Raw genomic sequence first — 27,627 nt, 5'->3', positions numbered from 1 at the left:
GAAACAGGAAGTTTCGGTACAATTTTATAAATGCCGACCGATAACTTGTTCGTTCGACATGGTGGGATATTTTTATGTAGGTAAAATGTATGGTGGTGGAAAAGCCTTCAGTTGCAAATACTTACATAATAATCATCATATCGAAGCAAACTTGGAGTCACGCGATTATATAGTGTCTAGTCCTTAGAAAAGTAAATAGTCGTTTGCACAACCTTAAAAAACATAGGTGCTGGGCTAATAAATAATACTAGTAAAGAACAAGGCAGCCCGCACACTACTTCAGCTCTCAATTCACTGCTTTATTGATTACGTCTCTATCCGAAACGGATCTTCGTCAGGTCAAGCGAACAAACAGTGCTCACTTCCCAAAATATACACATTTCACTTCACATGGCCATTACCCATATGACGCATTGTGTGTGTGGAAACAATTAAATTAACTGTTGTGCATAATCAATTACAACTAATCACAGAGGTACATATGGTCATAAAGGATTATATACAGTTTAACACTCAAATTGCCACGGTAAGTGGTTACAAAACCCTTCTATGTCTATGGCCACAATGCAACAAGCTGTATATTTGGCGAGCATGTTGTCCAATTGGAGTCACGCGATTCTATAGTGTCTAGTCCTTAGAAAAGTGTCCAAATTGAGGCCTTCCAGACTACCGGTAACTGCTAAAAGAAACAGTTGAGTAAAGGATGTGAGTCGGTGTGACACTGGAAATTGTATTTAGTAGCCTACTGTTGCTTCCTAATTTCAAAAGTAAAAATTCAAGGACGTCTGACGTCCAGTATCTATGTAATTTGCCCCTCTTTAATTACTTACAACTTTAGAGTTGATCTGTATGTTATCTCCATTTGAGGAAATAAAACAGAAGTAACTAGAATGTATTTATCTAAGCAATAAGGAAGTTACCTGACTGTTGAATTATTAAACAGAAGATGTGGCACTGTAAACACCTCTTTAGTGCATGCACACAGACTGGAATGTTGACCTTTTTATTGCAGGCTACTTTACATTGTTATTGCAGATAATGAAATATTTGACTTAGAGTGTATAGTAGACAAATAATTGACAGTAACCACATTTCCATCCACAGTTGTCATGAGTAAAGTCACGAAGGTTGTGATGGAAACAGGAAGTTTTGGTACAATTTTATAAATGCTGACAATTTGTTCATTCGTGTTGGTATCTTTTTATGTAAGTAAAATATAATATGCGAGAAATGGCAATTGGAAATGCCTTTATGTGCAAATGCTGATATAATAACCATATCGAAGCAAATTTGGAGTCATGCGATTATATTGGCATGTACTCCAACTCGGGAAACCATGCAGTTTATCAGGAACAGATTAAGTAAATGATGATGAACTTCACAGGGTGGTGAAAGTGCAAGGTGATGAGCTTGATGCTCCTTTCCAATAAATAGAGGTTTTTATTCTGGTGACATGATCATCGATGCTTGGCTGCCGTTTGACAAATAAAAATAATCTTGCTCCTTTGTTCATAATCTCATCATGTAGGCCCTTCAAACAACTCTGGACCTCGAAGCCAGTTCCACTGCATTGTTTCCTTTAATCAGGGACTGATTTAGACCTGGTACACCAGGTATGTGCAATTAATTATCAGGTAGGACAGAAAACCAGCAGTCTCCCGACCTCGTAGGGTAGCAGTTTAGTATCCTTGATGTAGGCTATACGTGTACTCTTGCCAACAGTGCACTAAATCTGCACCCTGAGTGCTGTTGGCTAGAGCGCAGTGCCAATACCAGAGTGCACACTCACAATATAATGCACATTTTTGGGTGAGAAAACCATTAAATGTAATTGAAACCCATTTAACTTGTTTTATTCAGTACGTGGGAATTTAACCGCAAAAAGTATTTTTATGTGCACTCGTCATCACGCACATCCTTATGTGCAACAAGTTAATTTGATGAAAACAACTATGGTGGGAAAATGTGCATATTGTTTTATGTGGATTTTAGAATATTTGCATGAAAATCTGTTGCCATATGGATGGAAATTTAGCTATAGTAAAACATCTAAGTATTCATGATACAGTATAAACGTGTATTGTAACCCAAACCAAAAAGAAACAATGATAAACAAGGGTTAAAGTGCATGTGTGACATACAGTATGTTACCAAATGTATAACACGTATCTACAGTATAAACCTACTGTCATAATACATGTTTTAATGTAACGACGCAAACCTCTTGCTTTACACCGTCATCATGTCTCATAAATCAAATCAAACTTTGTCACGTGCGCTGAATACAACAGGTGTAGTAAACCTTACAGTGAAATGCTTACTTACAGGCTCTAACCAATAGTAAAACATTTTTTAAAAAGGTATTAGGTGAACAATAGGAAAGTAAAGAAATAAAATCAACAGTGAAAAATAACAATAGCGAGGCTATGAAAGTAGCGAGCCTACACACAGACACCAGTTAGTCAGGCTGATTGAGGTAGTATGTACATGTAGATATGGTTAAAGTGACTATGCATAAATGATAGACAGAGAGTAGCAGTAGTGTATAAGAGGGGTTGGTGGGTGGCGGGACACAATGCAGATAGCCCGGTTAGCCAATGTGCGGGAGCACTGGTTGGTCGGGCCAATTGAGGAACTATGTACATGAATGTATAGTTAAAGTGACTATGCATATATGGTAAACAGAGAGTAGCAGCAGTGTAAAAGAGGGGTTTGGAGGCACACAATGCAAATAGTGTATATTAAGTGTATATTCCAGTGATAAGAGCCACTGTAAAACCCAATTTGCCCAGAACAAGGATAACATTGAGGATTTTTTCAAAGAGTATCTGAAAAGAAAAAAAATACAATTTTAAAAAGTGACATGAAAATGTGTTGACACATTGCATTTCAAAGCATAATTATCAAAAAACATACTTATGAGAAGCTTTTTGTGATTTCACATTGAAAATGGAGGCAACACAGTGACCTTTTTATATGGTTACCTAAAAGTTTAACAGGGTTCAGGCTTCATTGAGAGCTGAGGTTTGACACTGAGCTTACCATTCTCTTTGGCACAATCCATTTGTCACCAATTACTGAATTTCCAGCGAGGTGAACAGAAGACACAAAACCATATTAAATCGTCTTATTTAAGAAATTCCAATATCTTGAACAGTGAGATGAGATGTTAACGTTCACAGGTTAATTAACGTTTGACAGTCATGACAGTTTTCCTGGAGGCAGAACTGAGCGATTTTTCCCAAATTTGTGGAAGGAAAAAAATGCTTTTTGGTCTTCATTTAAGGTTTGGGTTAGGCATTAGAGTTATCACTATTCAGAGCTGCCTCCAGAACAAGATTCATGACAAAAAAACAGTAACCTGCTTAATATTCACAAATCTTACTTTTCCTCTGGTAACAGAGGTATATGAACATCAAGTAGAACAGAGCCACCCAGGCTGTATACCCTCCCATCACTTTCATGCGCCAGTGTATCGAGCAGCACTTCTCAATTTCCTCCAGACCCACAAATATGGCCGCCACTGTCGTTAGAGAGTGGGATGAGAAACACAGGAGAGAAAAGCACATGTACAGTTGAAGTCGGAAGTTTACATACACCTTAGCCAAATACATTTAAACTCAATTTTTCACAATTCCTGACATTTAATCCTAGTAAAAATTCCCTGTCTTAGGTCAGTTAGGATCACCACTTTATTTTAAGAATGTAAAGTGTCAGTCTGGCTTTTTTATTGCGGTTTTGGAGCAGTGGCTTCTTCCTTGCTGAGCGGCCTTTCAGGTTATGTCGATATAGGACTCGTTTTACTGTGGATAAAAATACTTTTGTACCTGTTTCCTCCAGCATCTTCACAAGGTCCTTTGCTGTTGTTCTGGGATTGATTTGCACATTTCGCACCAAAGTACGTTCACCTCGAGGAGACAGAACACGTCTCCTTCCTGAGCGGTATGATGGCTGCGTGGTCCCATGGTGTTTATACTTGCGTACTATTGTTTGTACAGATGAACGTGGTACCTTCAGGCGATTGGAAATTGCTCCCAAGGATGAACCAGACTTGTGGAGGTCTACAATTTTTTTTCTGAGGTCTTGGCTGATTTCTTTTAATGTTCCCATGATGTCAAGCAAAGAGGCACTGAGTTTGAAGGTAGGCCTTGAAATACATCCATATGTACACCTCCCAATTGACTCAAATGATGCCTATCAGAAGCTTCTAAAGCCATGACATCATTTTCTGGAATTTTCCAAGCTGTTTAAAGGTACAGTCAACTTAGTGTATGTAAACTTCTGACCCACTGGAATTGTGATACAGTGAAATAATCTGTCTGTAAACAATTGTTGGAAAAATTACTTGTCAACACACAGATGTCCTAACCGACTTGCCAAAACTATAGTTTGTTAAGAAGAAATTTGTGGAGTGGTTGAAAAATTAGTTTTAATGACTCCAACCTAAGTGTATGTAAACTTCCAACTTCAACTGTAGCTCGAGTGAGAGATGTAGGGAACCATTACATATGTACTACTAACTAGGTTGACTAGGTTAAACCTGAACATGTGATCTTATGCACTGTCAACACCACACTATAGTGTAGTGTATACTGTAGTATGCCTTCTACAGAACTAATCTATTTTTAGTATTTAAAAAAAAATAAAATAAATGTATTTAACTAGGCAAGTCAGTTAAGAACAAATTCTTATTTACAATGACGGCCTACACTGACCAAACCCGGACGACACTGGGCCAATTGTGCGCCGCCCTATGGGACTCCCAATCATGGCCGGTTGTGAAACAGCCTGGAATCGAACCAGGGTGTCTGTAGTAACGCCTCAAGCACTGAGATGCATTACCTTAGACCTCTAACCCTCAGAGATTGTTGATTTTGTTCGCAACCTTATAGGGTTCCACCAAACTAGAGAAGAAAGATTTCTTGTAAACTATAGGTTCACAGGAAGTTGGTGGCACGTTAATAAGGGAGGACGGGCTCCTGGTAATGGCTGAAGCAGAATGAATGGAATGGTATCAAACACATGGTTTCCATGTGTTTGATGCCATTGCATTTGCTCTGTTCCAGACATTATTATGAGCCATTCTCCCCTCAGCAGCCTCCACTGTATAGGTTAGATCTGACAGTCAATTATGCTTCACCATGAGCTATGACCATTTGTTTTCCTTCAGTTATAATCAAAAGGTGAAGTTCCTTACTGGTAAAAACCTCCGTTGTGAAGGCAATCACTCTGAGAACCAAATCACAGATGGACCTCCTGAAAAAATATACATAACATCTTTACTAGTGTGAGGTTCAATTCAGGTACTTTCAACACACATTTTCAGGCTTTGATCTGAGGAACTCACAGTTCATGGCTGGACCCAAAGGGTAGAAAAACAACAATCGTTTGTCCCAAGCTCAGGACCATTGCCACACCCACAACAGCCACAAGAGTTATCTATAAGACAAAAGCACACACACACACATTTCATCTCAACATGGAGTTTACCCCAACCCTGAACAGCAGAACAGTGTTCTGGCAGGAAGAAAGTCTATACACTAAAAACTGGTTAGTTTGGGTCCTGGATGCTGATTGGCTGAAAGCTATGGTATATGAGACCGTATACCATGGGTATGACAAAAACATTTTTTACTGTTCTAATTACGTTTGTTACCAGTTTATAATGGCAATAAGGCACCTCGGGACTTTGTGGTATATGGCAAATATACCACGGCTATGGTCTGTATCAAGGCACTCCGCATTGCCCCGTGCTAAAGAACCGCCCTTAGCCGAGGATATATTGGTATGGATGTTAGGCAAACTGTACCAATATATCCTCTAAACACCGGTTACCAACATAAATAGAACCGTAAACAAGTACTGGATGTTTGGGTCATACCCATGGTATATTTAAGCAATAAGGTACGAGGGGGTGTGGTATATGGCCAATATAGCATGGCTAAGGGATAGGCACGACGCAACGCAATTGGTTACCAGTGTAATTGGAGCAGTAAAAATACATGTTTCAGCGTACCGTGGTATATGGTCTGATATACCACGGCTGTCTGCCAATCAGCATTCATGGCTCGAACCACCCAGTTACCAACATATTCAAATAATGATTGACATATTTTCATGGACTTAATTTTTATGATTTCATTCATACTATTTCATCCTTCCACAAGATATAGTCCCGACACACATCTAGGGTTGCTACCCAAGCCGGCTGGTTGTTCGTTCTATTGGTTCGGTTGATAGAGACGCGACCCAGTCGTTCAGTCTTTTTGTTCTGTATCAATAGACAGTGACCCATTCGTTTGTTCTAAAATGTTCCATTGCCATACTGGCTTCCAATGTTATTTTCCCTTGCTTTTTACAGTCACCTCAAAAAAGTGTAGCCAGATTAACAGCAAAGTAGCTGTATTTGCATTTGTTTAAGCTGTTTTCTAGTGACATTTATTTGGATACATCCATAACAATAAGCTGTGATTTCGCCTGGCATAGAAAATGTGCTCCCTCATCAGGTCACTGTTGTTCAGAGGAGCTAGCCAAGAACACAGCTAACACAATCACTTCAAACTGAAGCTGGGAAGACATTTCTTTGTATATATATATATATATACAGTGGGGAGAACAAGTATTTGATACACTGCCGATTTTGCAGGTTTTCCTACTTACAAAGCATGTAGAGGTCTGTAATTTTTATCATAGGTACACTTCAACTATGAGAGACGGAATCTAAAACAAAAATCCAGAAAATCACATTGTATGATTTTTAAATAATTAATTTGCATTTTATTGCATGACATAAGTATTTGATCACCTACCAACCAGTAAGAATTCCGGCTCTCACAGACCTGTTAGTTTTTCTTTAAGAAGCCCTCCTGTTCTCCACTCATTACCTGTATTAACTGCACCTGTTTGAACTCGTTACCTGTATAAAAGACACCTGTCCACACACAATCAAACAGATTCCAACCTCTCCACAATGGCCAAGACCAGAGAGCTGTGTAAGGACATCAGGGATAAAATTGTAGACCTGCACAAGGCTGGGATGGGCTACAGGACAATAGGCAAGCAGCTTGGTGAGAAGGAAACAACTGTTGGCGCAATTATTAGAAAATGGAAGAAGTTCAAGATGACGGTCAATCACCCTCGGTCTGGGGCTCCATGCAAGATTTCACCTCGTGGGGCATCAATGATCATGAGGAAGGTGAGGGATCAGCCCAGAACTACACGGCAGGACCTGGTCAATGACCTGAAGAGAGCTGGGACCACAGTCTCAAAGAAAACCATTAGTAACACACTACGCCGTCATGGATTAAAATCCTGCAGCGCACGCAAGGTCCCCCTGCTTAAGCCAGTGCATGTCCAGGCCTGTCTGAAGTTTGCCAATGACCATCTGGATGATCCAGAGGAGGAATGGGAGAAGGTCATGTGGTCTGATGAGACAAAAATAGAGCTTTTTGGTCTAACTCCACTCGCCGTGTTTGGAGGAAGAAGAAGTATGAGTACAACCCCAAGAACACCATCCCAACCGTGAAGCATGGAGGTGGAAACATCATTCTTTGGGGATGCTTTTCTGCAAAGGGGACAGGACGACTGCACCGTATTGAGGGGAGGATGGATGGGGCCATGTATCGCGAGATCTTGGCCAACAACCTCCTTCCCTCAGTAAGAGCATTGAAGATGGGTCGTGGCTGGGTCTTCCAGCATGACAACGACACGAAGCACACAGCCATGGCAACTAAGGAGTGGCTCCGTAAGAAGCATCTCAAGGTCCTGGAGTGGCCTAGCCAGTCTCCAGACCTGAACCCAATAGAAAATCTTTGGAGGGAGCTGAAAGTCCGTATTGCCCAGCGACAGCCCCGAAACCTGAAGGATCTGGAGAAGATCTGTAGGGAGGAGTGGGCCAAAATCCCTGCTGCAGTGTGTGCAAACCTAGTCAAGAACTACAGGAAACGTATGATCTCTGTAATTGCAAACAAAGGTTTCTGTACCAAATATTAACTTCTGCTTTTCTGATGTATCAAATACTTATGTCATGCAATAAAATGCAAATTAATTACTTAAAAATCATACAATGTGATTTTCTGGATTTTTGTTTTAGATTCCGTCTCTCATCGTTGAAGTGTACCTATGATAAAAATTACAGACCTCTACATGCTTTGTAAGTAGGAAAACCTGCAAAATCGGCAGTGTATCAAATACTTGTTCTCCCCACTGTATATATATCCATAAAAATCATGCCAGCTGATTCATGATTTCGACTGGGTGAGAAACGCTGCCGGTCTGTCTCATCCCGACTCCCGACATGTTCATTACCATGGTACATCTGGAGATCGAATTTGAATATTGAAACAATTTTGCACATGTCGGAGAGACAGACAGCAAGGTTTATACAAATCGCTGCTGTTAAACTAGATGTTAGTCTAAAAAAAAATTATAATGTCTAGATGCTTTTTATAGTGGAGATCAAGCTTATAAAGTCCCTGGCTGGGCTGATGAGACAGGGGATTGCACAGTGAGATGGAACAGAGTAAATAGGCATTTTAACACCATAGATTTAGCTGGTGGTAACTTGTGGAATAGACGCTGTCTGGAATGCGGTTTTAACCAATCAGCATTCTGGACTAGACCCACCCGTTGTGTAAAATAGCAATAAGGCACCTCGGGTTTGTGGTATATGGACAATATACCACGACGCTTCACGTCGTGCCTAATAACTGCCCATAGCTGTGGTACCGTATATTTAAGCAATAAGGCCTGGGGGGGGGGGTGGTATACAACCCTTAGCCGTGTTATATTGGCCACATACCACAAACCCCTGAGTGGCCTTATTGCTAATATAAACTGGTTACCAACGTAATTAGAGCAGTAAAAATATATGTTTTGTCATACCGTGGTATACAGTCTGATATAACACGGCTGTCAGCCAATCATCATTCAGGGCTCGAACAACCCAGTTTATAATTGCCAATATACAATACACCCTAGGGCCTTATTACTGTTATGTCCGTCGTTATATGAATGAGACCAAAGCGCAGCGTGGAAAGTGTTCATGATTTTTATTACAGAACTCAGAGAAGAAGAAAAAATTATACAAAACCGAACGTAAAGTTCTGCAGGGCTAGACAGCAACTATGCAAAAACAAGATCCCACAAACTAAGGTGGAAAACAGGCTGCCTAAGTATGATCCCCAATCAGAGACAACGATAGACAGCTGCTTCTGATTGGGAACCATACCCGGCCAACAAAGAAATAGAACACAGATTGCCCACCCAAATCACACCCCGACCTAACCAAAAAGAGAAATAAAAAGTCTCTCTAAGGTCAGGGCGTGACAATTACTTAAATAAAGAATATAATAAATACACTGCTCAAAAAAATAAAGGGAACACTTAAACAACACAATGTAACTCCAAGTCAATCACACTTCTGTGAAATCAAACTGTCCACTTAGGAAGCAACACTGATTGACAATAAATTTCACATGCTGTTGAGCAAATGGAATAGACAAAAGGTGGAAATTATAGGCAATTAGCAAGACACCCCCAAAAAAGGAGTGATTCTGCAGGTGGTGACCACAGACAACTTCTCAGTTCCTATGCTTCCTGGCTGATGTTTTGGTCACTTTTGAATGCTGGCGGTGCTCTCACTCTAGTGGTAGCATGAGACGGAGTCTACAACCCACACAAGTGGCTCAGGTAGTGCAGTTCATCCAGGATGGCACATCAATGCGAGCTGTGGCAAAAAGGTTTGCTGTGTCTGTCAGCGTAGTGTCCAGAGCATGGAGGCGCTACCAGGAGACAGGCCAGTACATCAGGAGACGTGGAGGAGGCCGTAGGAGGGCAACAACCCAGCAGCAGGACCGCTACCTCCGCCTTTGTGCAAGGAGGTGCACTGCCAGAGCCCTGCAAAATGACCTCCAGCAGGCCACAAATGTGCATGTGTCTGCTCAAACGGTCAGAAACAGACTCCATGAGGGTGGTATGAGGGCCCGACGTCCACAGGTGGGGGTTGTGCTTACAGCCCAGCACCGTGCAGGACGTTTGGCATTTGCCAGAGAACACCAAGATTGGCAAATTCGCCACTGGCGCCCTGTGCTCTTCACAGATGAAAGCAGGTTCACACTGAGCACATGAGCACATGTGACAGACGTGACAGAGTCTGGAGACGCCGTGGAGAATGTTCTGCTGCCTGCAACATCCTCCAGCATGACCGGTTTGGCGGTGGGTCAGTCATGGTGTGGGGTGGCATTTCTTTGTGGGGCCGCACAGCCCTCCATGTGCTCGCCAGAGGTAGCCTGACTGCCATTAGGTACCGAGATGAGATCCTCAGACCCCTTGTGAGACCATATGCTGACATATGCACATTTGTGGCCTGCTGGAGGTCATTTTGCAGGGCTCTGGCAGTGCACCTCCTTGCACAAAGGCGGAGGTAGCGGTCCTGCTGCTGGGTTGTTGCCCTCCTACGGCCTCCTCCACGTCTCCTGATGTACTGGCCTGTCTCCTGGTAGCGCCTCCATGCTCTGGACACTACGCTGACAGACACAGCAAACCTTTTTGCCACAGCTCGCATTGATGTGCCATCCTGGATGAACTGCACTACCTGAGCCACTTGTGTGGGTTGTAGACTCCGTCTCATGCTACCACTAGAGTGAGAGCACCGCCAGCATTCAAAAGTGACCAAAACATCAGCCAGGAAGCATAGGAACTGAGAAGTTGTCTGTGGTCACCACCTGCAGAATCACTCCTTTTTTGGGGGTGTCTTGCTAATTGCCTATAATTTCCACCTTTTGTCTATTCCATTTGCACAACAGCATGTGAAATTTATTGTCAATCAGTGTTGCTTCCTAAGTGGACAGTTTGATTTCATAGAAGTGTGATTGACTTGGAGTTACATTGTGTTGTTTAAGTGTTCCCTTTATTTTTTTGAGCAGTGTAATTGATACTCACGTGTATGGGCTCCCATAGCAGCAAAATAATAAAGGCAATGATGGCTGCAACCATTGAGAGAGGACACAACAAAATCTTGAACCCCTGCAACAAAATAACTGTTGTCAAATCATTGCCCAGCATTCTGCTCATAGAATAGACCGCACTAAACATTTCCAGACAAAAGATCAGTTGGAGAGGTACTGCTTTAAACCAGAATCATCTACACCATGACTAAGTGCAGAAGGACCAAAGAGCAAAACATCCTGGGCCGTATCCACAATGAGTCTCAGAAAAGGTCGTGGGAATCCTATCAGAACCTGTTTTAAACAACAACAAAAAACTGCCAGCTCATAGTAGGTTTTAGGGTGATGTTAAGACACTGCTCAGACAGTCAACTCATAAAAGTTTCTCAGATGGTAATCATGACATTTTGACGTACTGCAAAGGAAATATCGGGCTCTATTCAATCCGTATCGCCAAAGTTCAGCATTACAGTCACATTTACTCCCGCTCCCCCCCTCTGTTTATATGTTTCATGTCTGTACGCTACTCGTATTTCTTGTTTTGGTCGTTTATTTATTAATTTCACTCCCTGTACTTGCTTCCCGGTTATTAGCGTTCCTGACCTGTTTTCTGTTTTTGTATGTGTTTAGTTGGTCAGGGCGTGAGTTGGGGTGGGCATTCTATGTTTTGTGTTTCTATGTTGGGTTAAGGTGTTGCCTGATATGGTTCTCAATTAGAGGCAGGTGTTTGACGTTTCCTCTGATTGAGAACCATATTAAGGTAGGCTGTTCTCACTGTTTGTTTGTGGGTGATTGTCGCTGTGTCTGTGTTAGTTGCACCACACGGTACTGTCTCGTCTCGTTCGTTCTTTTCCTGTTCATGCGTTCTTCGTTTTATGTAGTTCTCATGTTCAGGTCTGTTTAACGTCGTTTGTTGTTTTGTAAATTGTTCAAGTGTTCTTCGTGTTTCGTCTTGTTATTAAATTTCATTATGTATTCATCACCCGCTGCGCCTTGGTCCGCTCATTCACCACCTGCAGAACTGCAGAACTTGCTTTTTGGAGTGTGATGTCAAAAAAGCAGAGCATCTCTTTATTATGGACAGACCTCTCCCCATCTTTACAACCACTGAATCTATATGTTTTGACCATGACAGTTTACAATCTTAGGTAATTCCGTCTCCTCAACTTGTTCAACAGCCACATCATTCATTACCAGATTCAGCTGAGGTCTAGAACTTAAGGAATGATTTGTACCAAAGTGTACCACTCTTAGTTTTAGAGATGTTAAGGACCAGTTTATTACTGGCCACACATTCTAAAACAGACTGCAACTCTTTAAGGGTTTCAGTGACTTCATTAGCTGTGGTTGCTGATGCGTATATGGTTGAATCATCAGCATACATGGACACACATGCTTTGTTTAATGCCAGTGGCAGGTCATTGGTAAAAATGCAAAAGAATAGAGGGCCTAGAAAGCTGCTCTGCAGTACACCAAACTTTACATGTTTGACATTAGAGAAGCTTCCATTAAAGAAAACCTCCTGAGTTCTATTAGATATATTGCCATATCGTGGATTCAGAGCCGAGGTTGAGAAGCCATAACAAGTTTTCAACAACAGGTTATGGTCAATGATATCAAAGGCTGCACTGAAATTTAACAGTACAGCTCCCACAATCTTATCAATTTCTTTCAACCAATCATCAGTCATTTGTGTCAGTGCAGTACATGTTGAGTGCCCTTCTCTATAAGCATGCTGAAAGTATGTTGTTATTTTGTTTACAGAGAAATAGCATTGTATTTGGTCAAACACAATTTTTCCAACAGTTTGCTAAGAGCTGGCAGCAAGCTTAAAGGTCTGCTGTTAGAACCAGTAAAGGCCGCTTTACCACTCTTGGGTAGCGGAATACCTTCCTCAGATAAAAAATATGACCGATAGGAGTGGCTATAGAGTCTTATTCCATGTTAATGATGTCTGAGTAAGAGTGACTAACCAAATCCCCTTGGGCACGTGCCCTTTGTGTCTGGTTGATAATTCGATCATGATTACTACTAAGTTTAGATAGCTGGCTAGACTAATTTAACAATCAAAAAAATGTTAGCTGACATGGGCTAATTGAGTGACTGTCAGTAGGCAGGTTTCCATTGACCCAGGTTTATACGACAAAAGCAATGTTGCAACAACAAAAACATTGCAACGTGTAATGGAAACAGCCTTAACTTGCCTTGCTTTTCTGGTTGGCTGGATGCAAGTTTCACCATCAAATAATTTCAAATCTACAGGCGTGCTAGTGTACCATGGCAATACACTGGCATGTGATAATTATTAGAATATGGCAAATGTTTGTCAATTCTTCATGAGACAGATAGGTGGGAATCACTGGACACGTTAATGGAAATATTTTGTGACTAACATAAGAGAAAAACTGCTGACGCCCAACCATATTTTGAAATTGCACCTTGTGTATTCTACCTCTCAACAGTAAGTTGGGACCCTGACTGAGTCCCCCTGGTTGGTTGGCTGGATGCAAGCTTCACCATCAAATGATTTCAGATCTACAGGAGTGCAAGTTTCACCATGGCTGGCATGGACCGTGGCGATACACTGGCATATAATAATTATTAGAATATGGCAAATTTGTCAATTCTTGCATTCTATCCATTCTGGCTTTTGGGACAGGAAACAGATAGGTGGGAGAATCACTGGACAAGTTAATGGAAATATAGATTATGACTGACATAACAGAAAACTGCTGATTGGCAATCACATTTTGAAATTGCACCTTGTGTATTCTACTATTCTAACTCTCAACAGTAAGTTCAGTCCTCCCCCAGAAAAAAAAATTGAAAGGTGAGATTCTTATGACTAAAAAAGAGGTTTCTCCGCACTTACGACCAATTTTCTACTCTTTGTGGATACAGCCCCAGCTGTACGAAGTCATGGAGATTTCCCTAAACAAGACATTAAATATTGAAATCCATATTATGACTTACCTTATGCCAAAGTGTCTGGCCTTTTGGAAGACTCATTACCAAGAGTGAAGGCCGAATGAGAGTGCTAATAAGCATACACGTAGAGGGTGCAGATGTGTGCAGTGCAGGAGTAGGAGTAGTGATAGTAGGAGTAGGAGTAGTGATAGCAGGAGTAGTGATAGCAGGAGTAGTGATAGTAGGAGTAGTAGGAGTAGTAGTAGTAGTAGTAGTAATAGGGGTAGTAGTAGTAATAGGAGTAGTGATAGTAGTAGTAATAGGGGTAGTAGTAGTAGTAGGACAGGTGGTGATGTTAATGGCCTCTGGTATCCAGAACTTCATCATGTTTTTAATAAATGTGACTCTGAAAAATATAAAGAAACATGCTTTCAGACAATGTCCCTTTTACTGTAGTGCGACAACAGCATATTACAGTCAATTCATTCATGAATAAATGAATGCATGAATAATGACCTGAAATAGAAAACTCCATTGTATGGTGCTCTCCACTTGGCTTCGATGAATGTCTTGGCTTGGTTGTTGGGTTGGGTAACAGCAGCTGCCTACACACACATTTTAGAGTCATGGACAGACTGACATCAAAGGTGCCATACAGTTCATTTCAAAGCTCCTTAGCTTGATGACACCTTTTTACCAGTATCATTGTCTGATCATGAGACTGATGCTTGACCATGTGAGATGAGGAATAAGGAGGGTAAAATAAACTGCAATAAGAGGGTAACTAAGCAACAAGAGGGGGAAAACACTTATATTAGAGCAGACTCACTGGATTGCCATTGCACTGAAGAAGGCGGCTATGAGTGGGAGTGAGCAGAGTGAAGGTGCCAACAGCAGGTCCATCCTGTGATTCCCTAGCCTCCAACAGAAACCCTTTAAACGGAGTGGCAGGATCAGCTTGGAGTGACACTGTAACACATTATTAGAAACATAGACAGGTTCATACTTTTCAAACACAAAAATAGTAATCTATTGTAGGAGGTACCAACTATACTGAACAAAAATATAAATGCAACGTGTAAAGTTTTGGTCCCCTGTTTCATGAACTGAAATTAAAGATCCCAGACATTTTCCTTATGCACCTAAAGCTTATTTCTCTCAAATTATGTGCACAAATTTGTTTATGGCCCTTTTAGTGAGCATTTAGTTTTTGCCAAGATAATCCATCCACCTGACAGTTGTGGCATATCAAGAAGCTGATTAAACAGTATGATCATTACACAGATGCACCTTGTGCTGGGGACAATAAAAGGCCACTCTAAAATGTGCAATTTTGTCACACAACACAATGCCACAGATGTCTCAAGTTTTTAGGGAGTGTGCAATTGGCATGCTGACTGCAGGAATGTCCACAAGAGCTGTTGCCAGAGAATGTAATGTTTATCTCACTACCATAAGCCACCTCCAACGTCGTTTTAGAGAATTTGGCACTACGTCCAACTGGCCTCACAACCACAGACCATGTGTAACCATGCCAGTCCAGGACCTCCACATCCGGCTTCTTCACCTGTGGGATCGTCTGAGACCAGCCATCCGAACAGCTGATGAAACTGTGGGTTTGCACAACCAAGGAATTTCTGCACAAACTGTCAGAAACCATCTCAGGGAAGCTCATCTGCGTGCTCGTCATCCTCACCAGGGTCTTAACCTGACTGCAGTTCGGCGTCGTAACCGACTTCAGTGGGCAAATGCTCACCTTCAATGACCACTGGCACGCTGGCGAAGTGTGCTCTTCACGAAAGAATCCCGGTTTCAACTGTACCGGAAGGATGGCAGTTTTAGGCGTCTTGTGGGCGAGCTGTTTGCTGATGTCAACGTTTTGAACCGAGTGCCCCATGGTGGCAGTGGGATTGTGATATGGGCAGGCATAAGCTACGGACAACGAACACAATTGCATTTTATTGATGGCAAATTTAATGCACAGAAATACAGTGACGAGATCCTGAGGCCCATTGTCGTGCCATTCATCCAGCGCCATCGCCTCATGTTTCAGCATGATGATGCACGGCCTCATGTCGCAAGGATCTGTACACAATTCCTGGAAGTTGAAAATGTTCCAATTCTGCCTGCATACTCAGACATGTCACCCATTGAGCATGTTTGGGATGCTGTGGATCAATGTGTACAACAGCGCTTTCCAGTTCCCGCCAATATCCAGCAACATTGCACAGCCAATGAAGAGGAGTGGGACAACATTCCACAGGCCACAATCAACAGCTTGATCAACTCCATGTGAAGGAGTTGTGTCATCCTGCATGAGGCAAATGGTGGTCACATCAGATACTGACTGGTTTTCTGATCCACACCCCTACCTTTTCTTTAAAGGTATCTGTGACGAACAGATGCATATCTGTAATTCCCAGTCATGTGAAATCCATAGATTTCCTTATATGAATTGTAACTCAGTCAAATCTTTGAAAGTGTTGCATGTTGCGTTTCATATTTTTGTTCAGTGTATAATGTGTTCTGTACCATCCACTATTATGCTTCACATATATAATACATTATGTAACCCATGGTTCATCAAGCTTGTCTGACAAGGCCCAATTAGGGTTGCGTTTACACAGGCAGCCCAATTCTGATATTTTTTCCACTATTTAGTATTTTGACCAATCACATTAGATCTTTACGAGTCAGATCTTTTTCAGAGCTGAAATATCAGAACTGGACTTCCTGTGTAAATGCAGAATATTGGGTTCTTTATTCTTAAATACATTTATTAATTTACTCCAAGTTGCACACATTTATTCACATGCACACAAACACACACACATTCAGGGTGCTTTGATCTTTACCTATAGTCTCATATCCTGCAGCACTGGAACAGAAATGTTTTGGGACACTAAACGGACCACTCTCAGGTGTGGGAGAACCATGTTGGGGCAACATTGTGCCACAGGACATGTCAACACCACCGCTACTAAAACCAGTCACAGTTTCAATGGTGGCAATGCCAATCAAAATGGCGAGGGCCATTTGGGCGGAGCACATCTGAAAAGCAGGGTGTGTGTCAAAGCACTGTTTCTTAAAATATCTTAACTTCCACAGTCAGATTGTAAGCAGTGTGGTAATATGTATATAAAAGTAAAGTACCCACCATGAGTGTATTTGACCCCCAAACCTTGACTAAGGTAGGCTAGGCTACAACAATCAGCTCTACTGTAGAAATTTGAGGATCATTTGCATCAAATCAGTGTTTGATTACTTTATTGGAGTCTTTATTGTAGACGGGTTGCCTCCCACATTAACAATGTTCCAGCATACTGCCCTAGGTCTGGGATTTCTGAGACTAACTTTGAGGAGGCCAATCAGATTTGACAAGGGTTTTTACTTTAGTTGTAAAATCATATGCAGTGGTACTATTGAGGAAAATGTCAATTAAAGTCTGGTGTCAGAGATGCCCACTATCTATGGTTATAACATCTGTCTAGAAAAGACTCCATGCGTTAATAGCCTATGCGGTACACAGATGACAGTTCACAGACGGCAATAGTGGTTGATTTGGGCCAGAGATTTCCGGAACACCGTACCGGCATTTCTCATTTTTGGGGAATTACGACCTGGCTTGTCTATAAAAATAGCCTATTGCTGGCACAGATTCACACGACGAGGCAGAAAAGGTTGATCAAAGCGGAATGAAGGTGGGATCTTCATTGAATAGCAATGGAGAGTGGGCATTCATTTCCTGATTCCGCTTCGTTCAAATGTATTTGCTGCTAGTCTGTGAATCTGTGGGTGACAGTATGGTGTTCGAGATTGCGCAGATTGAAAATGCGCCAGGCTGAAATGGCAAGATGCGCTGTTCCAAATTGTCAAATTAGGGTTTGTAAGCAGTGGCGGAACATGAGTTTTATACATGGGGTGGCCAAGGCTACTTCAGGGGGTCCATAGACCATGGCAGAAAATGAGTGTGTAATCCTAACCTGGCATCTAAGGAGCATGAATGAATCCTATGATTGCTGATTAGAGGTAGAAGTGATAATTGACTTAACTCGGAGTTCTTCAATGTGGCAGATAATGTAGTCCAAAAGGGTTACTTTACTGTAATTAATTAACATACTATGAATAGTCAGTGTCTCTACCTCAGAACTGCAGCTCAATTTCTTTCTCTCTCACAAACACACACGAGAGATTTGGGTCACTCTATTTTCATGAATATATAATCTGGGTCTAAGTGTTGAACTTCCAAAATATATTCTGAAAATAAAGCTCAAGCACCAAGGAGATAGCATTTGTGTGTTACATAAATAGCATTGTTTATTTACAAAAAAATACAATTTACAAAAAACAATGACATATCAAGCAGAAATGGACTTTAAAAATAATTTGTTCCCATCAATATTAAACTTACAGTATCATATTTATGCTCATATATATTATGTTAACTAATAGCAAAGAAAAGTTTCACAACTTAAATCTGTGTGACATGATACCCTTTGGATTTATCATTTTAGAATGTCAGTGTTTCTAGCTAGTACACAGTGCAGGTTTTATCCTAGGTAGATTTAAAAACAACATAATTCGAGGTGACTTAACCTGTCATCAACCATTGTTGTCCTAAGGTGGGTTTTAATCCGTTTTAAAGCTGAGAAGCTTTTCGCGCAAGAAGCACTGCTGACTGGTGTAACAGAAATCTTACAAAGTTGAAATAGCTCATGGAAGACCTCTTTAGAAGGTTCTAGAAACAAAACAAAGTCAAGGACAGTAGACGGTCTGTCCCTTCCACTTTTCTCTCTCCTATCAAGAAGCCGCTTGGTTTGATGAACCTCATGTTTGAAGTCCTCTAAATCTGACTCAAAGGTCTGAGCAAAGGCAAACGGAGGCTTCTCATTCAAGAATGTTGTACTCTTTGGGATGAGAGACTGGACCCCTTGCATTATCTCGCAATTCTTCTTTGAAAAACGCCTCTGCAGCTCAGCTGTGAGACTGTCAAGCACCTGATAAAAGATTGCTCTTTGGAAGCTCTCTCTGTAACGGCTGTCGTTGCATGAAGGAAGATCGGACCAAAGCGCAGCGTGGTAGGTGTTCATGATTTTTATTTACACTGAACACTAGAACAAAAATAACAAAGTGAGAAATGAAACCGAAACAGTCCTGTCAGGTGCTGAACACTAAACAGAAAACAACTACCCACAAACACAGGTGGGAAAATGCTACCTAAGTATGGTTCCCAATCAGAGACAACGATAGACAGCTGTCCCTGATTGAGAACCATACCCGGCCAAAACAAAGAAATACCAAAACATAGAAAAATGAACATAGAATGCCCACCCGAACCAAAATAGAGACATAAAAAGCTCCCTAAGGTCAGGGCGTGACACTCACCATCACTTTGGTCACTATTTTTCTGTCCCACAGTGCTCATCATCAATGAGTCGTGAAATCTTAAGCTTGTTTTAGGCTGTCTTTTACACACCGTTTGTACACTTATTTTACAGTGCTCTGAAAACTCTTCAAGCTCTTTCCATAGTTCTCAAAAGTAACTCTCACTTCTGTAGTCCTGTAATGTGTCTAAGGGCACCTACTAGATCCACAGCCCTTGTGAGGTCAAGAGAGCTTGATTGGAGCATGTCAGAAAGACATTTGGTATCACCAAACACTTTACGAAAGGTAACCAAAAGCCCTATGAAATGTAAATCTATCTGAGAAAGAAGGCCCCTTGCCTCCACTGATCTATCACCACTATTTTCAAGTGTGATGTCCTGTAGCACTCTCAGAACTGCTGGAAGCCTGTCCCTCAGATTACAGCATGCCATGTACAGTGGGGCAAAAAAGTATTTAGTCAGCCACCAATTGTGCAAGTTCTCCCACTTAAAAATATGAGAGAGGCCTGTAATTTTCATCATAGGTACACTTCAACTATGACAGATAAAATGAGAAATAAAAATCCAGAAAATCACATTGTAGGATTTTTTATTCATTTATTTGCAAATTATGGTGGAAAATAAGTATTTGGTCACCTACGAACAAGCAAGCTCTGGGCTGCTCTGGGGTCCGGTGGTGATGCAAGGGCTCGGGTCTGCTTGCACCTGATCTGCCGGTATGTTCTTCTTTAAAAATAAGTCTGATATCTCTTCCTTTATTGTCATGTTTAATTGATTCTATAGAAAAATAAAACAGTCTATGGTTACATCTAAGCATCCAATTATCCACATTTTAGTCCAAACTCAATCTTAATTACAAATCTCCATTATCATAACTGTACGTTAAAATCAACTACCAGCCTTAGTTATTAGTCAGATCATGGCTAGCCCTACTCTGCAGTAAGTAACTTAGCTAGCTATAATTTCTTAGCCTGTTTGCTATCATAAAGGTGCATCTGCAAATTGTGGTAATCTTTTGAGTAACGTTAATAGATTGATAACAATTCTGCATTTTGAGTTCAAGTATGAAAATCTAACTGAGTTAATGGATTTCAAATTGCTGAATGTTAACTTGCTGAACACTGACAACTGTAGCCTACTACTTCCCCCACATATGCTTAACACCCTGGCTGTCCTACAATCTTAACCAGATGCCTCAATCTCACACAAATTATCAAGGAACCTACCAGGTACAACCCCAAATTCGTAAACATGGGCACCCTCATAGATATCATCCAAATCACCAAATTTAGTAGATTCATTCCAATTTCTTACACATCTGACTGATCTGACCTTGACATTCCACAGTTCCTGAAATAGTTCCACAAACAGGTGTAAGTAGCCAAGTGTGATCCCACTTCTGACACTAGTGTAATGAAATCAAATAAAATCATATTCTTCACATGCTTCATAAACAACAGGTGTAGACTAACAGTGAAATGCTTACTTACGGGCCCTTTGTCAAAAATGCAGAGATAAAGAAAATAGAGATATAATGGAAACGTAGTAATAGTAATAATAAACACACAATTGCCCTCTAATTACACCTCTGCTGTTTTCAACCAGGATCTCAGCGATCACTGCCTCATTGCCTGTCCGTTATGGGTCCGCGGTCAAACGACCACCCCTCACCACTGTCAAACACTTCTGCGAGCAGGCCTTTCTAATTGACCCGGTTTCCTGGAAGGATATTGACCTCATCCCGTCAGTAGAGGATGTCTGGTTGTTCTTTAAAATGTGCTTTCCTCACCATCTTAAATAAACATGCCCCTTTCAAAAAATGTAGAACTAAGAAGAGATATAGCCCTTGGTTCACTCCAGACCTGACTGCCCTTGACCAGCACAAAAACATCCTGTGGCGTACTGCACTAGCATCGAATAGTCCCCGCGATATGCAACTTTTCAGGGCAGTCAGGAACCAATATACACAGTCAGTTAGGAAAGCAAAGACTAGCTTTTTCAAACAGAAATTTCCATCCTGCAGCACTAATTCCAAAAAGTTTTGGGACACTGTAAAGTCCATGGAGAATAAGAGCACCTCCTCCCAGCTGCCCACTGCACTGAGGCTAGGAAACACTGTCACCACCGATAAATCCACGATAATCGAGAATTTCAATAAGCATTTTTCTACGGCTGGCCATGCTTTCCACCTGGCTACCCCAACCTCGGCCAACAGCTCTGCACCCCTGGCCCAGGCCCCCCCGCTTGTCCTTCACCCAAATCCAGACAGCTGATGTTCTGAAAGAGCTGCAAAATCTGGATCCCTACAAATCAGCTGGTCTAGACAATCTGGACCCTCTCTTCCTAAAATTATCCGCCGCCATTGTTGCAACCCTTATTACTAGTCTGTTCAACCTCTCGTATCGTCTGAGATTCCTAAAGATTGGAAAGCAGCTGCGGTCATCCCCCTCTTCAAAGGGGGTGACACTCTAGACCCAAACTGTTACAGACCTATATCCATCCTGCCCTGCCTTTCTAAAGTCTTCGAAGTCCTCTTCAACCGATCGCTGCCCTTACCCGCCCGCTCGACTAGCATCACTACGCTGGACGGTTCTGACTTAGAATATGCGCGCAACTATAAATACCTAGGTGTCTAGTTAGACTGTAAACTCTCCTTCCAGACTCACATTAAGCATCTCCAATCCAAAATTAAATCTAGAAACGGCTTCCTATTTCGCAACAAAGCCTCCTTCACTCATGCTGCCAAACATAGTCAGTTTTACTAGGGTATCCTACCGATCCTTGACTTCGGTGATGTCATTTACAAAATAGCCTCCAACAGTCTACTCAGCAAATTGGATACAGTCCATCACAGTGCCATCCGTTTTGTTACCAAGGGCCCATATATTACAACCTACCACTGCGACCTGTATGCTCCCGTTGGCTGGTTCTCGCTTCATATTCATCGCCAAACCCACTGGCTCCAGGTCATCTATAAGTCTTTGCTAGGTAAAGCGCCGCATTATCTCAGCTCACTGGTCACCATAGCAACACCCACCCGTAGCACACGCTCCAGCAGGTATATTCCTCTGGTGATCCCCAAAGCCAACACCTCATTGGACCACCTTTCCTTCCAGTTCGCTGCTGCAAATGACTAGAATGAATTGCAAAAATCACTGAAGTTGGAGACATATCTCCCTCACTAACCTTAGGCGTCAGCTGTCAGAGCAGCTTACCGATCGCTGCAGCTGTACACAGCCCATCTGTAAATAGCCCATCCAACCAACTACCAACCTAATCCCCATTTTTGTTTTTCTGCTCTTTTGTGCACCAGTATTTCTTCTTGCACATCCTCATCTGCACATCTATCACTCCACTGTAAATTGCTAAATTGTAATTACTTCGCCACTTGACCTATTTATTGCCTTACCTCCTCCTTCATTCATTTGCACACATTGTATACAGATTTTTCTATTGTGTTATTGACTGTACTTTAGTTTATCCCATGTGTAACTCTGTTGTTTTTGTCGCACTGCTTTGCTTTATCTTGGCCAGGTCACAGTTGTAAATGAGAAGTTCTCAACCACGTACCTGGTTAAATAAAGGTGAAATAAATAAAATAAATAAAAAATTTGCTAAACATTTGTATACGCGTGTATTACTAGCACAGATGTAAACAATGTTAGGCTAAATTGGGAACCGATCTCTCTTATCTGATTAACTGTCTGTTCATGGAGCCAAAGGTCTAACGTTAACTTACACAGCAACTCAACTTACATATAAGTTGTTCAGGAAACCTAAACCCGATGCTAAACCTTAACTTACTTCAAATATGATGCTTTCGCCAATTGCGAAAGGAGCTCGTGGAGCTGTGGGAATATTCTCTCTTCTGTATGTTCTTCTTATTCTTCTGTATCTCGCAAGCAATGTTATAATTCTCTCTTCCTCGTCCTCAATTTGAAAACGTCAAAATAAATGCTTCTTTCAACAAGAGGCTACTGCCAGTAGCGAATGTCGTTTTGGGGTGTCAGGGATGTCCAGTGCCACCCCGGACACACCTCTGCCTCCGCCCCTGTTTGTAAGCTCATGATAAATAATGGATATTAGTTTAATAATTGGTGTTAATATAATTCATGAAAGCACACCATTGAATATGATCAATCAATAAAAAAACGACATTATCGTATAATATAAGGCATTATCGGAATGACCCTTCAGTACATGTCTGTGGTGCTGCGTGTGTGCCATTGTGAGTGGGCCGTTCCCGAGGAGAGAGAGTGCAACATTTCAGCAGCAGGTATAAAATAATGACTGACAGACTAACAACTTGCTGTGCATAGAGCTCCCCTGAAACATGAATAGTTGCAACACAATTTCACACTCAATTCGTGGAAATATGTACAAAAAGTATTTCAGCAGTTTTTGTGCGTTTTTGTGGAGCCTACATTACACAATTTTCTTCAATGCATTTAATACAATGCTCCACTTTTTCGTTTACATTACACCATTTCTTTCATAATACATTTTACAAGAGGCTATTTCAAATTTTATGAGGGTTGCCAGACTGGGAAAGGCATCGATTCTAGGCCGTAGAAAATCCTACATCCATCTCATTAGATCAGAACAGGATGGATCAACAGTGATTCATATTACTGGTTTGCATCGTAAAAAAAAGGATAGTTGTGTTTTGCTGCATAACACACTTACATTATTTGTCTACCCATATGATGTGGATCATTGTCAGGTTATTGATATTTAAGCTTCAGTCACAAAATAACACCATGGTTGTAATAACACTTTACACAGGTCCTTTGTAAATGTGTAGAATGTGTTTGCTTAACGTATGTAAATTCAACAGTTACAGAGGATTTTCCTCTGAATAACTGGTCAGGGCATAACACTTTCCATTCAGCTTCATGCATCTTTGATGTAAGGCTTAATTACACCTTCACTGAATAATTCTATCCGTCATGCCCATTGTTCACTAGACATATCAATGTAATTACACCCAACACAATGTTGAAAAACAGAATGCTTCCCAACACTAGATCACAGAACTAGACGTGAGCTGGATGTGATCCCAACACTGCCACCAATGTAGAGGAAGAAAGTGAAAGCTGCAACAGGGACTCTAACCAGGGCTCATACATTGCAAAGTGAGCGCTAATGGCCGTTGCCATGAAAGCTTAGTACTTGGTAGGGGTGGCAACCATCCTCCAAGATAGCTACAGGGCTGGATCAAAAGCCAAGCCTGCACACCCAGAAGCTCTCCAGGTGGAGGGTTGACCACATGTTCTATGTTGGGGGCTAATTGCCTTGATCAAGGGCACAACGGCAGGAGGTGGTAAGTCAACATGGGATCAGACACAGCAGCTTTCCAGTGTCAATAATGTTTACTTTTTCATGAATGCTATAATATTAATAGTCATCAAAATTTGGTTAAAAGTCATGGAGAAGTAAATACTCAGAGGTCACTATAGCATAACGACATTTGTTAATTTCAGTGAACATAGTCTAATGGACTGACTTGGAAAAAGACAGCTCCTGCACTTATTCCATCCCAAGTCAAGGACTGGGTGGCACTTGGAGACAGTCAGCGACAGTACGTTACACAGTGGTGTAAAGTATTTAGGTTAAAAAAAAAGTTTAAAGTACTACTTAAGTCGTTTTTTGGGGGTATCTTTACTTTTTACATTTGACAACTTTTACTTTACTACATTCCCTAAGAAAATAATGTACTTTTTACTTAATATTTTTTCCCTGACACCCAAAAGTACTCTTTATATTTTGAATGCTTAGCAGGACAGGAAAATGGTCTAATTCACACACTTATCAAGAGAACATCCCTGGTCTTCCCTACTGCCTCTGATCTAGTGGACTGAAACACAAATGCTTAATTTTCCCCTGGCTATCTGTAAATAAAAAAACAAGAAAATGGTTCCTTCTGGTTGGCTTAATATAAGAAACTTTAAATTATTTATACTTTTGATACTTAAGTATATTTAAAACCAAATACTTTGACTTTTTCTCAAGTAGGATTTTACTGGGAGACTTTCACTTGTACTTGAGTAATTTTCTATTGAGGTATCATTACTTTTACTCAAGTATGACAATTGGGTACTTTTCCCAACTTATGTAACTAAAGATATCTAAGGCCGATAAGAATAAAAAACTGAATTATCACAGTAAAGAATTTTATTTTATTTCTTACCTTGTTTAAGGAAGGAGTAACGTACCTTGCCAACGCGCGGACTGAAAATGGAATGCCAATAAGGAAGTATGCCAAAGAGCTGTGCAAACAAACATGACATTTCATAATCCTAGTAGATATTAATTCCGGATCAAATCACCATATTTGGTAGATGAATTCCAATTCCTATTTCTTACACATCTGACCTTGACATTCCACAGTTCCTGAAATAGTTCCACAAACAGGTGTAAGTAGTGTGATCCCACTTCTGACACTAGTGCAATGAAATCAAATAAAATGTTATTCTTCACATGCTTCATAAACAACAGGTGTAGACTAACAGTGAAATGCTTACTGCAGAGATAAAGAAAATAGAGAAATAATGGAAACGTGGTAAAAGTAATAATAAATACACAATGAGTAACGATAACTTGGCTATATACACGTGGTACCAGTACAGGGTCAATGTTCAAGGGTATGAATTAATTGAGGTAGATACACTACTAAAATATGTGGACACCTGCACATTGAACATCTCATTCCAAAATCATGGGCATTAATATGGAGTTGGTCCCCCCCTTTGCAGCTATAACAGCCTTCACTCTTTTCCACTTGATGTTGGGACTTTCTTCCATTCAGCCACAAGAGCATTAGTGAGGTCGGGCACTGATCTTGGGTGATTAGGCCTGGCTCGCAGTAGATGTTCCAATTCATCCCAAAAGTGATCGATGGGGTTGAGGTCAGGGCTCTGTGCAGGCCAGTCAAGTTCTTCCACACCAATTTCAACAAACCATTTCTGTATGGACCTCACTTTGTGCATGGGGGCATTGACATCCTGAAACAGGAAAGGGCTGTGATGGAAATGTTCTTGTGTGTATGTAATCGTATGTTTAGCACAATGCTGCTTTTGTAATAACCTGGTTGGGTTCATGCCAGTAACTGGATGACTGCAAAGGAGGAAACCACACTATCACTCATAAGCAAATTGGCAGTACGCCCAGAATACTATTTTAGGACTAGAGAAGTAATAAAAATGTCTCAGTTTCAAGGGCAGAAGCCCTGTGTGGTATAAATTAGTCACATACAGAAACAAACATGCATATAACGTGTTAGCGTAGCAGTATAAAAGGACTGAAAGGGAACCTCCCCTTCAGAGTTTTCATCAAGTTTGTATTGAGTTTGTGAACCTCTACAGCCGTAATAATAAAGATTGCTTAGGGGTCCTTAGGGGTGGATTTCTACAACAGGGCCTTCCCCAAACTGTTGCAACAAAGTTGGAAGGACAGAAGTCTAGAATCGCCCCTCATTGTATGCTGAAGCATTAAGATTTCCCTTCACTGGAACTAAGGGGCCCAGCCCGAACCATGAAAAACAACCCTCCTCCACCAAACTTTACACTATGCATTCAGGCAAGTAGCGTTCTCATGGCATCCGCCAAACCCACATCTATACGTCTGACTGCCAGTGTGATACAAGCGTGATTCATCACTCCAGAGAACGCGTTTCCACTGCTCCAGAGTCCAATGGTGGCGAGCTTCACACCACTCCAGCCGACGCTTGACATTGCGCATGGTGATCTTAGGCTGCTCGGCCATGGAAACCCATTTCATGAAGCTCCCGACGAACAGTTCTTGTGCTCATGTTGCTTCCAGAGGCAGTTTGGAACTCAGTAGTGAGTGTTGCAACCAAGGACAGATGATTTTTACGCTCTTCAGCATTTGGCGGTCCCGTTCTGTGAGCTTGTATGGCCTACCACTTCACGGTTGAGCCATTGTTGCACCTAGACATTTCCACTTCACAATAACAGCACTTACAGTTGACCGAGGCAGCTCTAGCAAGGCAGAAATGTTAAAAAACTGACTTGTTGGAAATGTGGCATCCTATGACAGTGTCTCATTGTAAGTCACTGAGCTCTTCAGTACGGGCCATTCTACTGCCAATGTTTGTCTATGGAGATTGCATAGCTGTGTGCTCGATTTTATAAACCTGTCAGCAATGGGTGTGGCTGAAATAGCTGAATCCAATCATTTGAAGGGGTGCCCACATACACTACATTGCCAAAAGTATCTGCTGAATTTAGTGGTGAATCAGGGGCTCTGTTCAGTTCTTATTTCTCTTGTTTTATAGACTTGATGCGCTCCATCAGGTTTTTCTCAGCCTCCGTGTCAGAGTCTAGTGGCTCATCGTTCTCAGGGACCATCGTCAGGTCAGAGCACTTCTT

General features: G+C 41.4%; 1 protein-coding gene across 2 annotated transcripts; it reads right to left on the bottom strand.

The window, feature by feature from the left end:
• Positions 1 to 278: 278 nt before the first annotated feature.
• LOC139539636 (putative ferric-chelate reductase 1) lies at positions 279 to 27,627 on the bottom strand. 2 transcript variants are annotated; one of them, XM_071342763.1, is made up of 11 exons: positions 25,428 to 27,626; positions 16,709 to 16,904; positions 14,683 to 14,822; positions 14,370 to 14,458; positions 13,920 to 14,259; positions 10,942 to 11,025; positions 5,348 to 5,439; positions 5,198 to 5,256; positions 3,386 to 3,523; positions 3,043 to 3,077; positions 279 to 2,828 (listed from the first exon to the last, which is right to left on the bottom strand). In XM_071342763.1, exons 1-11 carry the CDS (start codon positions 25,530 to 25,532, stop codon positions 2,742 to 2,744), a joined length of 1,365 nt encoding a protein of 454 aa, XP_071198864.1. In that variant the 5' UTR covers positions 25,533 to 27,626; the 3' UTR covers positions 279 to 2,741. The 2 variants fall into 2 exon arrangements, with proteins under 2 accessions (XP_071198864.1, XP_071198865.1); XM_071342764.1 differs by lacking the exon at positions 16,709 to 16,904 and having other exon boundaries at positions 25,428 to 27,627.

The sequence above is a fragment of the Salvelinus alpinus genome, chromosome 15, assembly GCF_045679555.1.
Source record: "Salvelinus alpinus chromosome 15, SLU_Salpinus.1, whole genome shotgun sequence".
Classification (NCBI taxonomy): Eukaryota; Metazoa; Chordata; class Actinopteri; order Salmoniformes; family Salmonidae; genus Salvelinus; species Salvelinus alpinus.
The sequence above is the reverse complement of the archived record's forward strand: the minus strand, read 5'-3'. Positions and strand labels throughout refer to the sequence as shown.